Source organism: Eptatretus burgeri, chromosome 9, assembly GCF_056783735.1.
Source record: "Eptatretus burgeri isolate ZD-2024b chromosome 9, Ebu_testis_v1, whole genome shotgun sequence".
NCBI classification, from domain to species: Eukaryota; Metazoa; Chordata; class Myxini; order Myxiniformes; family Myxinidae; genus Eptatretus; species Eptatretus burgeri.
The window spans coordinates 93,642,756-93,656,764 of record NC_140969.1 but is presented as its reverse complement, the minus strand read 5'-3'; the positions used below and the strand labels follow the sequence as shown (position 1 = coordinate 93,656,764).

Here is a 14,009-nt window from a genome sequence, read left to right as displayed (position 1 = left end):
AGTCCAGCATTTACAGAGCAATCTCATTGCACAGATTTTAAAATTGAGCCCCCCCCCCCTGCCCAGTAAAGACTTAACGAATGCAGATTTTGATCTGCTCAATACACCTTCGTTAGGCATCAGATATGAGGCTTGTGGCCAAGTTTCATCAAAACCGTGTGTTTGGTTCAAGCGATAATGACTGAAGTGTTTACGGACACATTGACTCACTCACCTCTGGACACTGCTCGATCGCATAAGCTCACTGGACTAAAGTCTAGGTGAGCTCAAAATACTATAAGCAAAAGTTTAATGGGTTTCTGAAGTGTGATGAAGGATTTGTCACATGACTTGCGTATGTCTGACATTTAACGATCGAGTGTTTCTACAAATATATCTTTGAAAAAATCAGCACCAAGGACTTTGCAATGGCTAAAATATTCACCGATAATTATAATCGGTGCTTTGTGAAGTGAATCAAATTTTGCCTTGGCCTTCCCAGGAGGCGAAGCATGTGGCTCAACATCCCCTGCTCAAATCCCAAATCCTGATTGATTTGTCTATTGCTCTTGTCTGAGATGTATGTACAAAGTTTCCATTTAATATTTATTTCTGTGACTGACCTATATAATTTTTTTTTTTTTAACTCAAAAGTTTGAAGGACAAAAGTTTGTTTTGAATAAAGTATAATTCTCAAAAACCTGCACAGGATACAGATGATTTCTTTGAGAAGGAAAAGAACTTCATTTTGGAATACCACGGACGGGTAAAAGACTCTGCTAATCGAGCAGATCGAATGACTCGTGCTCTCAAAGGTGACGGCCGTTTTCATGATGAGCTTGTTTTTCAATTCTAATACTCTAGTTTTCTTTGTAATGCCGTCTGATTAATACATTGCAAGTCTTGTACTTAAATTGGCATCCTATCGCCCACAGACATAGCCGAGGATTACAGCTACATCTCGTATGCATTTTGCTTGTTGGCAACGCACGAAACTGGCAGCCTACATCGGTGAGAACTTTGAGGGGTGGGATGGAGTGGGGCGTTGGGGAGGGTCGAGGCAGAGTCGATTAATGATGCATGGTAATTCGCTGTGGGGGTCATAGCCTGTTGTCCTTTCATCTTAGTGGCGAGTCCACTCCTTGTGCCATTAACATGCAGAGGCTGAAAAATGTATTTATCTGCTGGCCTTTTTATGCCTCCACCGACGAAGTTGCCAGCGGCATTGTTTTCGGGTTGTCCGTCTGTGATGGGTTTTCGTTACCGCAACGACTTGAGAGTGGCTGAAGGGAGTGGAGTCAAACTTGGAACAAATATGTATAATGATGCAAAAATTAACTGATTCGATTTTGGCAGCAAGAGGTCAGAGTTCATGTCAAGTAAAAATGCGATGCTTGAGAACGGCCAGAGGGATTGAAATCAAACCAGTATGTATAATGATATAATGTGTGCGGAGGCATATTCGGTGATGTTGAAGTGCCGTTCAATTTTTTTTTTTTTTTTTGTCCTTTTCCTGTTATTGTTTCACTCTAAAGTGAGAGGCTAGTTTGTGCATGTCCACGTGCCCACTCGTGCTAAATCGACTTTAATTAGTGCTCCTGGTTGGCATGCTACTTCATAGTGTGCCCCAAGCAGCCTTGGCATAGTTGAACATCATTGTCTCATTTAACCACAATATATTTGTCTACTTTAATCACAGGTTTATTTTGTACCTCAAATGTCCAAGTTGTCCATGCCTGTTCCTGAGGATGTTTTTATTTATTTACTTATCCACATTTAGATCTACTGTAATCTATATATCGATCAATCTGCAGTGTTTAAAATGTACATCTCGTACATGCAGCTTTGAACAGCAATGAAATGTGGTTATAAATTTTGTATTCAAAATGTTTTTAATCGATAAGGGGTTTGTCCTCATTGACTTGTGAGTGTCGTTTCCTCGACAAATACCTCGGCGTGCCTCTGCCTTTATAAATTCTCCATCTTGTTTCTTCTGTCTTTGTATTCTAATTTTCTCTTGCCCTTTACTCTCCCTCCATATCTTTTTTTTTTCTTTTTTTGCCAGTAAAAGCTTGAGATGTGCACTTCCTTGTCCTGCATGCAGCTAGGTGCATTCTGCTGTGAAGATGCAAACCAAATTTGATTTTGTTTACACCTTGCATTAACCATTTTGATTGTTTATTTATCTTTCTTTCTCAGATTTTTCGAAAATGCTTCAGAGATGTTTGAAAAATACCGGGTGAGTTGTTTCTGATTTTATTATCCTTGTCAATTAGCTTGGGCCATCTAACATTGAGGAAAGGTCCTTTGTTTGTTATATGTGGGGGATGTCCTGGAAAGGTAGGAGGTTAGTTTAAGGTTGGCATAGATGGTAGAATGTAAAATAAGAGTACATAGGAATGTTGTTGAAACTTTGCCTAATTTTCAGGTTATTCCTCCATGTTACACATGTACTTGTCCCATCAATGTCCTTGTGCCTTGATGCCATCTGCATATATACATTTGGGATCAGTACGTAGCCATTTGATAGGGTCTGGCGATGTATCGATATACCGGTTTTGTTGGTATAATTTTTCATATTGATACACCGGTATTGGAATTATGAAGATACTGGTACACTGAAAAAAAAGGAATGAAAAAATAATTGGTATATCACCAACAAATCGAAGAAAGGATTTTATGATCTTTAAATACTGTACATGATTTGAAAAGCTTTGCACTCTGCTACACCTGGAATAGTGGAATGTATGACGTCAAGACGTGCCAGGAAGTCAGTACAGACACCAGGTTTTACTTTTAACCCTCAGCATCAAAGCACAATACAAGGAATCCTGTTTTTCTTTGCACTTGTGGCTGTTTTAAAGGAATTTCCAATTGGTTTTTATTTTTATGATTTGGGTGTGCTTTAAGAAAGCCTGTGCTGATTGATTGCACTGTGATCCGTGATGGTCATACCGGTCGGTGTCCCGTACGGTGAATCATTTTTTGAATAAAAGTTGAAGTTGGAAGTAAAATAACTTCTCAACATGGGGGGGGGGGGAAGAAAAGCCTTGTGTGGGACTTCTTTGAAATATTACAGTGTACATCATATATGAATAGGTAATTGGACCATTGGACTGTTTCGTACTGTCATGGCCAAAAATATTGGCACCCTTGCACTTTTTTTCAAATAATGCACCATTTCTTCCAGAAAATTGTTGAAATTAAAAAATCTTTTGGTCCCCACAAATGTATTTATTTGGCTTGCAGTGGAACAAAACGAAAATAGCTGAAAAAAATTACTAAATATCAGGTTATTCCACATCAAAATCCTAAAATGGCCCAGACAATATTATTGACACCTTTTTAGAAGTTGTTTGAAATCATTAGATTTCAAGCAGGTGATTCTCCTTTATTTTGGAATTGAACTCACCTGTGGTGAGTTGCAGGTGCCTGCAATATAAAAATCACTTATTCAACCAGATTGAATGGAGAAAGAGTCGTTCTGCTGTTTTGTGTCACTGTGTGTACTGCAATGAGCATGGAGAAAAAGAAAACCACAGAAGTGTCTGAGGAGGTTCGACACAAGATTGTAGCCAAGCATGGACAATCTCCAGAGACCTTGATGTTCCTGTCTCCACCGTATGCAATATTATCAGGAAGTTGAAGGCCTATGGCACTGGCACTGTAGCCAACCTCCCTTGATGTGGCCGCAAGAGAAAGCTTGATTGAAGATTGCGGGAGGGATTGTTTGAATGGTGTAGAAAGCACCTCGATCAACTGCCAAAACAGATTCAAGCTGACCTTCAGACATAAGGTACGACAGTTTCAACTCGCCATCCGTTGCCAACTCGATGAAAGGGGGTTCTATGGCAGGAGACCAAGGAGGACTCCACTGCTGAGAGAGACAAAAGAAAGCCTGACTGGCAATTGCCAAAACACACCTGAACAAGCCAAAATCCTTCTGGGAGAATGTCCTGTGGACAGATGAGACCAAATTGGAGCTTTTTGGAAAAGCACGTCATCTCTGTTTGCAGAAAAGAAAATGAAGCTTTCAAAGAAAAGAACACCTTCCCTACAGTCAAATATGGAGGAGGTTCAGTGATATGTGGTTGCTATGCTGCCTCTGGCACTGGGTGCCTTGAATGTGTGCATGACATCATGAAATCAGGAGATCACCAAGGCATTTTGGAGCACAATGTTCAACCCAGTGTCAGAAAAGTATCTCCATCAAAGGTCATGGGTCTTGCAACAGGACAATGACCCCAAACCCTTCAAAAAGCTCCCAGGAATGGTTCAAGACAAAACGCTGGACTATTCTGAAGCGGCCAGCAATGAGTCCACATATAATCCCATTGAACACCTGTGGGGAGATCTGAAAGCGGTAGTTGGGAGAAGGCACAAGATCAAGGATCAAGATCTGGGAGAACTGGAGCAGTTTGCACAAGAAAAGTGGGCCAAACTGCCAGTAGAGAGGTATAGGAAGCTTTCATTGTTATAGGAAGCGCTTGACTGCAGTTATTTTGTCCAACAGCTGTGCGACCAAATATCAAGTCCAGGGTGTCAATAATTTTGCCAATGCCATTTCTTTATATTTTCTGATTTAAAAGTTTCTTTATTAAATTCTGAATCAAAAACAAAGGTTCTATAATATTAAAAGTGAAATAAAGAATTGTGGAGACCAAATACTTTTGTCAATTTCAACTTATCTTTAGAGAAAATTATGAGTTATTTGGAAAAAGTGCAAGAGTGCCAATATTTTTGGAACCTGTGTTTAAAAAAAAAAACTAAATATATGTATATATGTATATATGTATATATATGTATGTATAGAAATGTATATATATGTATATATATATATATATATATATATATATATATATATATATATATATATATATATACACACACACACACACACACGAGCCTGGTGTTGGCGCAGTGGTTATGGCAGTGGCTTGGGATCCAAAAGGTCCTGAGTTCAAGCCCCGTTGGGCCACTGAATTAATACACCAGGGGGTTGACTCAGCCTGTCATCCTTCCGAGGTCAGCGAAATGAGTACCAGTGTACTAGGCTGGTGTATACCCCGGTTAAAATAGGTGTACCATATCCCTGTGTCCTAAGAGGTGACCAGGGTTGCGTCAGGAAGGGCATCTGGCGTAAAACATGTGCCAAATCACTATGCGGATCATATGGATGATCCGCTGTGGCTCCCCTCAGGGGAGCAGCCGAAAGAAGAAGATATTTAAATATATATAATTTTTGTTTTTTATTCTGATATAGCAGATAGAATCGATACCAACGGAGCCCACCATTTAAGCACACGTACTTTGACATCTTCAGCATTTGTAAAGGTGAAGCGATGCAGATCTTATTTTGAGAGAGATGAAAATTGTAAGGGGGATAACTTGGAACGTCCCAAACTTGAGTAGTAATGGTCACACTTTATGAGTACGCAATAATGCTTTCCCTTGTATGTCAAGGCGCACTCTGATGCACCAATCCCAACTGTCCTCTGCGTACCGCTTATTACACTTCATTGTGTAACAAGTCATGAATACTGTCCAATTACTGCTTCCCCAAGTTTAAGAAATTCCACTTTAATTGGTCCCTTAAAGTCCCAAAATATTATTGTCAAACTTTCTGCCTGTGGGCTGACCCAAGAATTTTAATTTATTGTTTTTGTTGATGCAGACCAGGAAGGTCTCCACTGCGATGGCTCACTTTTACTGCTGTGAAATAATGGATCCCAGTCTTTTACATCAGACATACGTAATGCTTCCCTCTTGCTGGTCATGTTCCAGGAGTTCTGTTACTTTGGACCAAAGAAGTAGTTTTTATTAGCTCGCCTGTTCGAAGAACAGAGAGCTATTGCGATACCCCTGGCGTGAGTGTCAGCGTCAGTGTGAGCATGAAAATGTTAAAGTTTTTGGTGCAAGTTATTTCCTTTCTAATGTTTTTATCCACCACACTATTTTTTACTGATTACAATATACATATATTGCTTTAAAGTTATTTGGATCAGACTTCACTGCAATGCTTTCTAAAAAATATTATTGGACTAGTCTTTTAAAAATGATAAATGTATAAACAGGCGAGCATTGGGTGGCTTTGACACCACTGGTTATCAAATGTTGTGGTCCATTGGTACCCACCTTGCACTAACCTAATGAAATTTGAAGTGAGAATGAATAATTCCACACTTCTAACACTGACATCAAATTATTCTGCATCATTTTCTGCAGCAGCAAGTTTTCCAAAAATGTCTTTAATCCATGCTTAATGTTTGCTTGAGTGATCGCATTTGGTGATTGCACATAAGAACGTTAAACGTTGCTCACCAATTGTTAACTGTTTCGAACTCGCTGCACCATGAAAACAGACATTCCTCTGTGAATCTTATCTTGTTTGATGTTCACCTTCACAATGAAGATGATTCGTCTTTGTTCATATGCAGCACAAGGCTGCGGGGCAACATCATTGACTGAGGATGCAGTGCCCTCTGCTGGTTAGGTTAGGAATTGTAATTTGTTCATGGTGCCAGCGGTAGCTGGCCGCCTCTTCTCAAAGCACACCGTGGGATCGTTAGCGTCCACCAAAGAATGCTGGCACATGGGATTCCTGTTTAATGGCACACGCATTGATGCATCACCAGAATGGCAGTTTTTTGGGGGCATTTTTAACCCAGGCTAGACAGCTTAGCGAGTGTGTACCTCTCGACCATCCTGTCAGACCACAAGGAAACTTAATGATACATCTCTGTTCCAACACTGCATGTGTGACGATGCTTACCATTCTCGGTTTTCATCAATGGTTTGACCAGCGTTGATATAAAATTTCCTGTATAACTTAATCAGGATAGACAATACAATTATACAATAAATGATTGAATTATTTTAACACATTCTCCCATTAAAAGCAAATACATACATCAACCTTGAACCATCGTGAGGCATTGTCTTAATTTATCTTTCTTTTGACAGCAGCGTTTTTGCCATTTTTAAAGGTAAACCGAAATGTTAATTTTTAGACTAATAGTGTTGAAATGAATTTTTAATCAAATGATAAGACCACCTTGTATTTACCTTGTTCACTTTGTATGTCACTGTTATGCCTTCCTTTTCATGATGTTGTGATTGATGAGGCGTAGCACTGCCGTTTTTTAATTCATGACTATTCGCAATTAAAAAAAAAAAAAATTCTCGTTTTCTGAATGACTGGTTGATTGATTTATTTTTGGAAAGGGTAAATAATTGAATTGTAGCATGTATCAGTTGTTTCTTCACACTGAAGAATGTGTATTTCCCATCCCGTGGACATTCTTGCCAGTGCAGAAGTTACAAAATCGTGTCGCATCTGATCAAGATTTGAAGCTTTCTGACCTCCTGAAGTATTATGCAAGAGACACACAGGCCGCGAAGGTCAGTTGCCAGATTTATTTGTGATAAGATTTATTCCTTCCACCACCGAATGTGGCCGGGGGTCGTTTTCACCTCTGCCTGTCTGTCTCTGTCTGAACAAGATGTCTCAAAACGTTATGGACAAATTCTGACAAAACTTGGTTGGTGACAAGAACAAGCTGATTAGATTTTGGTTCAAGTCTGGATCGAGATCCAGCTGATCAGTGGGATACAAAATGTAAACTGTTCAGTGGTGTGGAGTTGTGTGCTCTACTGAGTGCTGTTATAATTTTAGTCTATCTGCCTGTCTGGCAGTCAAACAAAATTTAAAATCATTCCAAACAGGAAACTTACTGTTTTTGAGGATGTCAAAATGGACAAACAATCACGAGTAACTAATGTCACGTATTTTAAAAGGTGGTGTCAAAGATGCTGCGTCAATGGTGGTAAACTTTCAACCCAATATATATATATATATATATATATATATATATATATATATATATATATATATATATATATATATATATATATATATATATATATATATTTTTTTTTTTTTTTTTTTCCCAACCTTTAAAATCTTAATTTAAATTGAATTGTATACTTGAATAGTGTAGTACACAAATCACCTTCATATTTTCAAAAACCTTCCGTTTCGCAGTACTTGGACAAAATAGTATAGCATTTTACATAATCTTGACCAATGAGATTTGCTGCACTGGTAAGGTGTTCTATGAACTCTTCAGTTTTCATTGTAATGACCCAAGGAAGCTATCGTAAGTTTGATTCCAGTGTTTTTACACTGCTATTAGCCCCATACCGGTTTCATTATCAAGGTTTGCTCTCTGCCTGTCTGTCCCACCTGTGATTTTTTTTTTTTTTTTCTGTTTTCTTTTTCCCATACCCTTTAACTATTGAACTTAATTTTGGAATATGGCTTTATTATGACAAGTTACAGAACAAGTTTCAGTTTAAGGGCATTTCGTCAATTTTTCACAATTATGCTCTTTTTGGACTTGGAAAATATCACATCGGTCGGGGACATGTATTGCAAAGCAGTTCTCGTTCTTGTATTAAAATTTGCTTTGTGCATTGTACAGTTATTATTAAATGATTGCATACTGTTGTTCTGCTTTTCCGTCTGGGCATTTTGTAGGATCTGCTGTACCGGCGCACGCGTGCACAGCTTGACACAGACGGTGCAACAAAAGGTCTCGAACGAGCACGGCTGCGTGGACGAGAAATACAGGTTGCAGAAGCATTGCAGGAAACGACATTTCGGACGTTCGAGACAATCTCCAGCACTGCGCGGAAGGGTGGGTCTAAAATTGCACCACTTATGATGCTCCTGGCATTAAACACCATTTGTTTTTGAGTTGCAGCTTCCATTTTTTATTTTTTTTGTATGTTTTGTAACTTGTTGTACTTCATCTATGTACCTTTTTTGATGTATCATCGGTTTTTTTTTTCCCCCCATTTGGAACAATACTTTGAGTGCTGTAAAGTTTAAAATGGATTGTAAGTGCGTTGTATCGTACAGTATTTGAACGCAACATAGATCTTGAATTTGATCAAAGCAAAGCAAAGTTCACCAATGTGATGCTGAACCGCTGCTTCTGGGTGCAGAACTTGCAGAATTCAAGCAGAGGCGTGTTGCAGCCTTTAGGAAGAATCTCATTGAAACGGCTGAGCTGGAGATGAAGCATGCCCGAGTAAGCACGTTGCCTTGACATTGTTTGCAGGGAACTGTCATCATGAGATACAATTATTGGAAAGTAATATGACTGCAACTGCTTGATTTGATGTCGGATACCAGAACATTCCTGTAATTATGGTGTGAAGTTAATTTATTTATTTGTTTGTTTGTTTTTAATAATAATCATCTACGAGGATGTGTTGAAAAGTAATGTCTCCTCATCTTTTTCTGTAAAATGGGTAAAGATATTTGAATGAAACAGATGATAATGACAATCTTTATTCTACCTTGGTGCATATTTATTTCTGCCAACATTCAAGTCATTTTTATGCCGACACGATAGAACTGTGCATCCTGCTGATTTAACCAGCGCTTCACAACGGCCTTGACATCATCGGAAGAAAAATGTTCTCCACAAAGGTGTTTAAGTTTAGGGAAGAGATGAAAATCTGGTACTCCATTGACTGTCTGTTACTCTTAGGATCGTAATAATGCAACCGGCTGTCGTCTCCGGTCTCTGGCCGGCCCATCTCCCATCTCTCCGGCCGGCTGTCGTCTCCGGCCGGCCCGTCTCCCCGGTTGTTGTCTCCGGTCTCCCCGGCCGCTGTCTCTGCTCAAATTGAGTTTTTGAGGTGAAGCACATCTCCGATGCCAGGACAGGGTACATGTCGATCATCCTGGAGGAGACGATAAGCCAGGGAGAGACATTAATGAGTCGGGGATGTCCTGTGGGAGGAACATTTCATTACAGCAGATGTCCAGTTTATCGGCAGTGGCCTGGATTGAGAGATCTGTCAGGTTTGATCGAATGCCTTGGATGTTTGAGGTCCACACGGTTCGGGATAGGGACAGGAGCTGCTGTCCGGACATAAGGATGTGGAATGGAGCAAGGAAAGGGGGGAATGGTACTGACATGGAAGGGTTTGACACCATAAATGGACATGAAGAGGAAATGCTTGTCGTGTGCACACAGCCTTTGCAAAATTGAAGCCTCAGGATTGCCATGCTGGATAACCTGTGATAGGCCTCATCGGTGGAGTGGTGACATGAGAGTTTTTGGTTGAAGGCATGGAGGAAATTTGGCTTGATGTTGTGAAGTTTTAGAAGCGAAAAGCGTTTCATTAAATATGGGAAAATGAGTGGAGTTTCCAAAAAACTTTTTTTTATTCTTTCCGATGTTGTTGGTCATTGGGTTGGTTGTCCCCCAAATGTTTTTTTTTTCTGAGTGAAGGAGAATTATTTTGTTTTAATTTTTAAGGAAGGAGGGTAAAAGGATTGAGCTGAGGATTAGGAAGTAAACAATAACTGGACCAAAGAAGCAAAAACGAAGCAGAAAACTGAGGGGAAGCACACTCGACTATCACAGGTTGGCCTGATCAATCGTTTAGTTCGTCACAAGAGTTAACACAGCAGAACACTGTTTGAGCCAGATAAGTTAACGAAAAACACAAAGAGCAATACAAATAGAATGGAAACGGCAAAAAGTAACAAAACTGGTTGGGGGGACTTGGCTCATAAGAACTGGAAGGAGAGTGTGCCGATTAGTCGTTCACATGCGCTGCTCCCCAAACTGGAAGGTTCCTGTTCATCCCTTGCCTGCCTGCCCTCCCCCAACCCCCACTTCTGCCCTGCATCATGGGGTAAATGAGGTCCTCTGCAAAAAGGTATCGTCTGTATATTTTATTTTTTGACATGTTTGCCTGAACAGTGCCCTCACTTTGACATCCTTGGAACAACAAGTGGAATTTGAGTGATTCGAGAATGTTTTCCCATTATGTAATGAGAACATAAATTGAGAGTTTTGATGAATTTCCATATATTATTCAATTACAAGATCATGAACAGAAAATGAGTTCTCAATCACAAACCAAAATATGTTGTGTTTCTATCATGCTGATTTATTTATTTATTTATGAGCAAAAGTATCCGTCCCCAATGATGGGAAAAGCAGTTATTTATTTATTTGTTAAAACGATTTTTTTTTTTTTTCATCATACCCAAGTGCACACTTGGGATCCCATTACTATGTATACAAAGTTTCAAGGAATTTGGCCATGGTGCCAGCGATAGCTCGCCCACTCTTTGTGAAGGACACCATGGGATCTTTAACGTCCATCAACTAATGCCAGCAGACGGGACACCTATTTAATGCCCATCTGAGGTACAGCACACACATTGATTCATCATCCTGTCTGAAACAACGGGAAGACAGTTGTCGGGATTCAAATCAAAAAGTCCAATTACTGAAATTTAGTCCCAAGAAGGAAGACACACACACACACACACACACACACACACACACACACACACACACACACACACACACACACACACACACACACACACACACACACACACACACACACACACACACACACACACACACACACACACACCAAAGTATGTGGACACCTGCTCATCCAACATCTCATTCCAAAATCATGGACATTAATATAGAGTTGGTCCCCCTTTGCCGTGACAACAGCCTCCACTCTTCTGGGAAGGCTTTCCACTTGATGTTGGAATATTGCTGTGGGGATTTGCTTCCATTCAGCCACAAGAGCATTCGTGAGGTTGGGTATTGATGTTGCGCGATGAGTTCAGGGCTCTGTGCAGGCCAGTCAGGTTCTTCCACGCCGATCTTGGCAGACTTCTGTATGGACCTCGCTTTGTGCATAGGGGTATTGTCATGCTGAAAGAGGAATAAGCCTTGCCCAAACTGTTGCCACAAAGTTGGAAGCACAGAATCATCTAGATTCTAGAATGTCATTGTATGCTGGAGCGTTAAGATTTCCTTTCACTGGAACTAAGGGGCCTAGCCAGAATCATGAAAAACAACCCCAGACCATTATTCCTTCTCCACCAAACTTTTCAGTTGGCACAATGCAATCGGGCAGGTTGCGTTCTCCTGGCATCAGCAAAACCCAGATTCGTCCGTTGGACTGCCAGATGGTGAAGCGTGATTCATCATTCCAGAGAATGTGTTTCCACTGCTCCAAAGCCCAATGGTGGTGAGCTTTACACCATTCCAGCCGACGCTTGGCATTGCTCATGGTGATCTCAGGCTTGTGTGCGGCTGCTCGGCCATGGAAACTCATTTCATGAAGCTCTCGATAAACAGCGCTTGTGCTGACGTTGCTTCCAGAGGCAATTTAGATCTCAGTGGTGAGTGTTGCAACTGACGGACAATTTTTTTCTGCGCTACGCGCTTCAGAACTCGGCGATTCCTTTCTGTGAGATTGTGTGGCCTACTACTTCACCGCTGAGCTGTTGTTGCTCCTAGACATTTCCACTTCACAATAACAGCACTTGCATTCGACCGTGGCAGCTCTCACAGGATTGAAATTTGACAAACTGACTTGTTGGAAAGATGGCATCCTATTGTTACGAATTTGGAAGCCATGAGCATTCAACATACAGGTCTGATAGCTCAGTTATTTTGATAAGTAAATGTGGATAGATAGCTCCCTTTCCCTTGTTTAATGGGTAATTAAATGTTCATGCGCTGCGGAGTTATTTTGATAGTTAGGGTTTTCTTTTACATATTTGCACTTATAACGACAACGCAGTCTTCACTTTTACATGACAACGCTCTGCTCGCGGCATCCTTCGCACGCTCGCCAGCAAGCGCGCGTGTGGGCGGAGCCTAACATGGGCATGGCGTCCCTCCTTAGCCAATCTGCAAGGAGCGGGCGTCTCACCCGCCCCGTTTCCGACTCTGCACGATCGCCATTAGGCACGCGGCCAGAGGTGAGGAGGTGGGCGGAGCCACAAATGCCTCTGCTTGGGACTCCACCCAGAAGGGTGGGAGTTGCCCTGCCCACCATGCGTCTGTCCAATGGAGGGCGGCCAGGGAATCGCGCAATGGTTCCGGCCAATCGGGAGGAGAGTGGTCGGAAAGAGAGGCCCTCCCTCCGAGAGAAGTGTGGGTAATTTTGGACGAACGGGGGGAGATTATTATCGTCCTGTCGCCGGCGTCTGCTCTCATCTCGTCCTGTCGCTGGAGTCTGGTTCTCCGTCAGCTCAATTGCGTGGTCTGCTTGAGTGCGGAACACATCGCTCGACGCTTCTGGTCTCGTGTCGTCGCTGGCGCTGGCCTGGTCGCATCTCGACGTGGCTGGTCTCGTCCTGGTTCGCTCGTCTCGTCGAAGACCGCACGAGGTGGGAAAGTCCCTTTTGTTTATTTTGGGTGTGCGTCTGTCTGTGGGCCCTGTCTTTAAGTAGTAACTTGTTAAGTGCTCTTTGCTGTACATACTTGCATCTCTATTAGTCGTGATAACTCTGCCCTTACGTGCTTCCCTCCTTCCCCACTCACTGTTAATAAATACCCCATTTGTTGAATGTTTCAGCTCGTTCTCGTCCTTTCCTTTATTGGTTTAGCAAGGTGCGTGTTAGAGAATTAAAAAGGCCGTTGCTGCTGTAGATGTACGTTTGGACCGACGGATCTCAGTAACCATCTGCTCGGGTTACGCACGGTTCGAGCACAGAAACTGCTTGTCCCGTTGGAGCTCCGTCGAGGGTGTGAATACTGGGTAGCTCGCCACGTGGGTCTCTAGGTATTTTGAAGTTTGGCAAATAACCCTCTCACACGTGGTGGAATTATTGGCGATTCACGGTCCGGTAAGGGACCCTCTGGGTTTTCCGGGTGTTCGGTAGAGTCGACCCCACTGCTCCACCTAGCGGTCATGCTCGCAGCCGATGCTTAGCTCAACAACACTATGATGGTGCCACGTTGAAAGTCACTGAGCTCTTCCGTACGGCCCATTCTACTGCCAACGTTTGTCTATGGAGACTCCATGGATGTTTGATTTTATACACCTGTCGGCAATTGTGTGGCTGAAACAGCCAAATTGACTAATTAGGTGTGTGTGTGTGTGTGTGTGTGTGTGTGTGTGTGTGTGTGTGTGTGTGTGTGTGTGTGTGTGTGTGTGTGTGTGTGTGTGTGTGTGTG

General features: G+C 41.7%; 1 protein-coding gene across 3 annotated transcripts in view; it reads left to right on the top strand.

The window, feature by feature from the left end:
• LOC147020637 (sorting nexin-6-like) overlaps positions 1 to 14,009 on the top strand; it is a 39,719-nt gene that overhangs the window by 21,677 nt on the left and 4,033 nt on the right. For 2 of the 3 annotated variants that reach the window (XM_085896177.1, XM_085896176.1), the window contains 6 exons: positions 689 to 794; positions 915 to 990; positions 2,179 to 2,218; positions 7,294 to 7,380; positions 8,519 to 8,678; positions 8,989 to 9,074. In XM_085896177.1, coding sequence (XP_085752303.1) covers positions 689 to 794; positions 915 to 990; positions 2,179 to 2,218; positions 7,294 to 7,380; positions 8,519 to 8,678; positions 8,989 to 9,074 — 555 coding nt within the window. The other variant, XM_085896178.1, reaches the window with a different exon arrangement.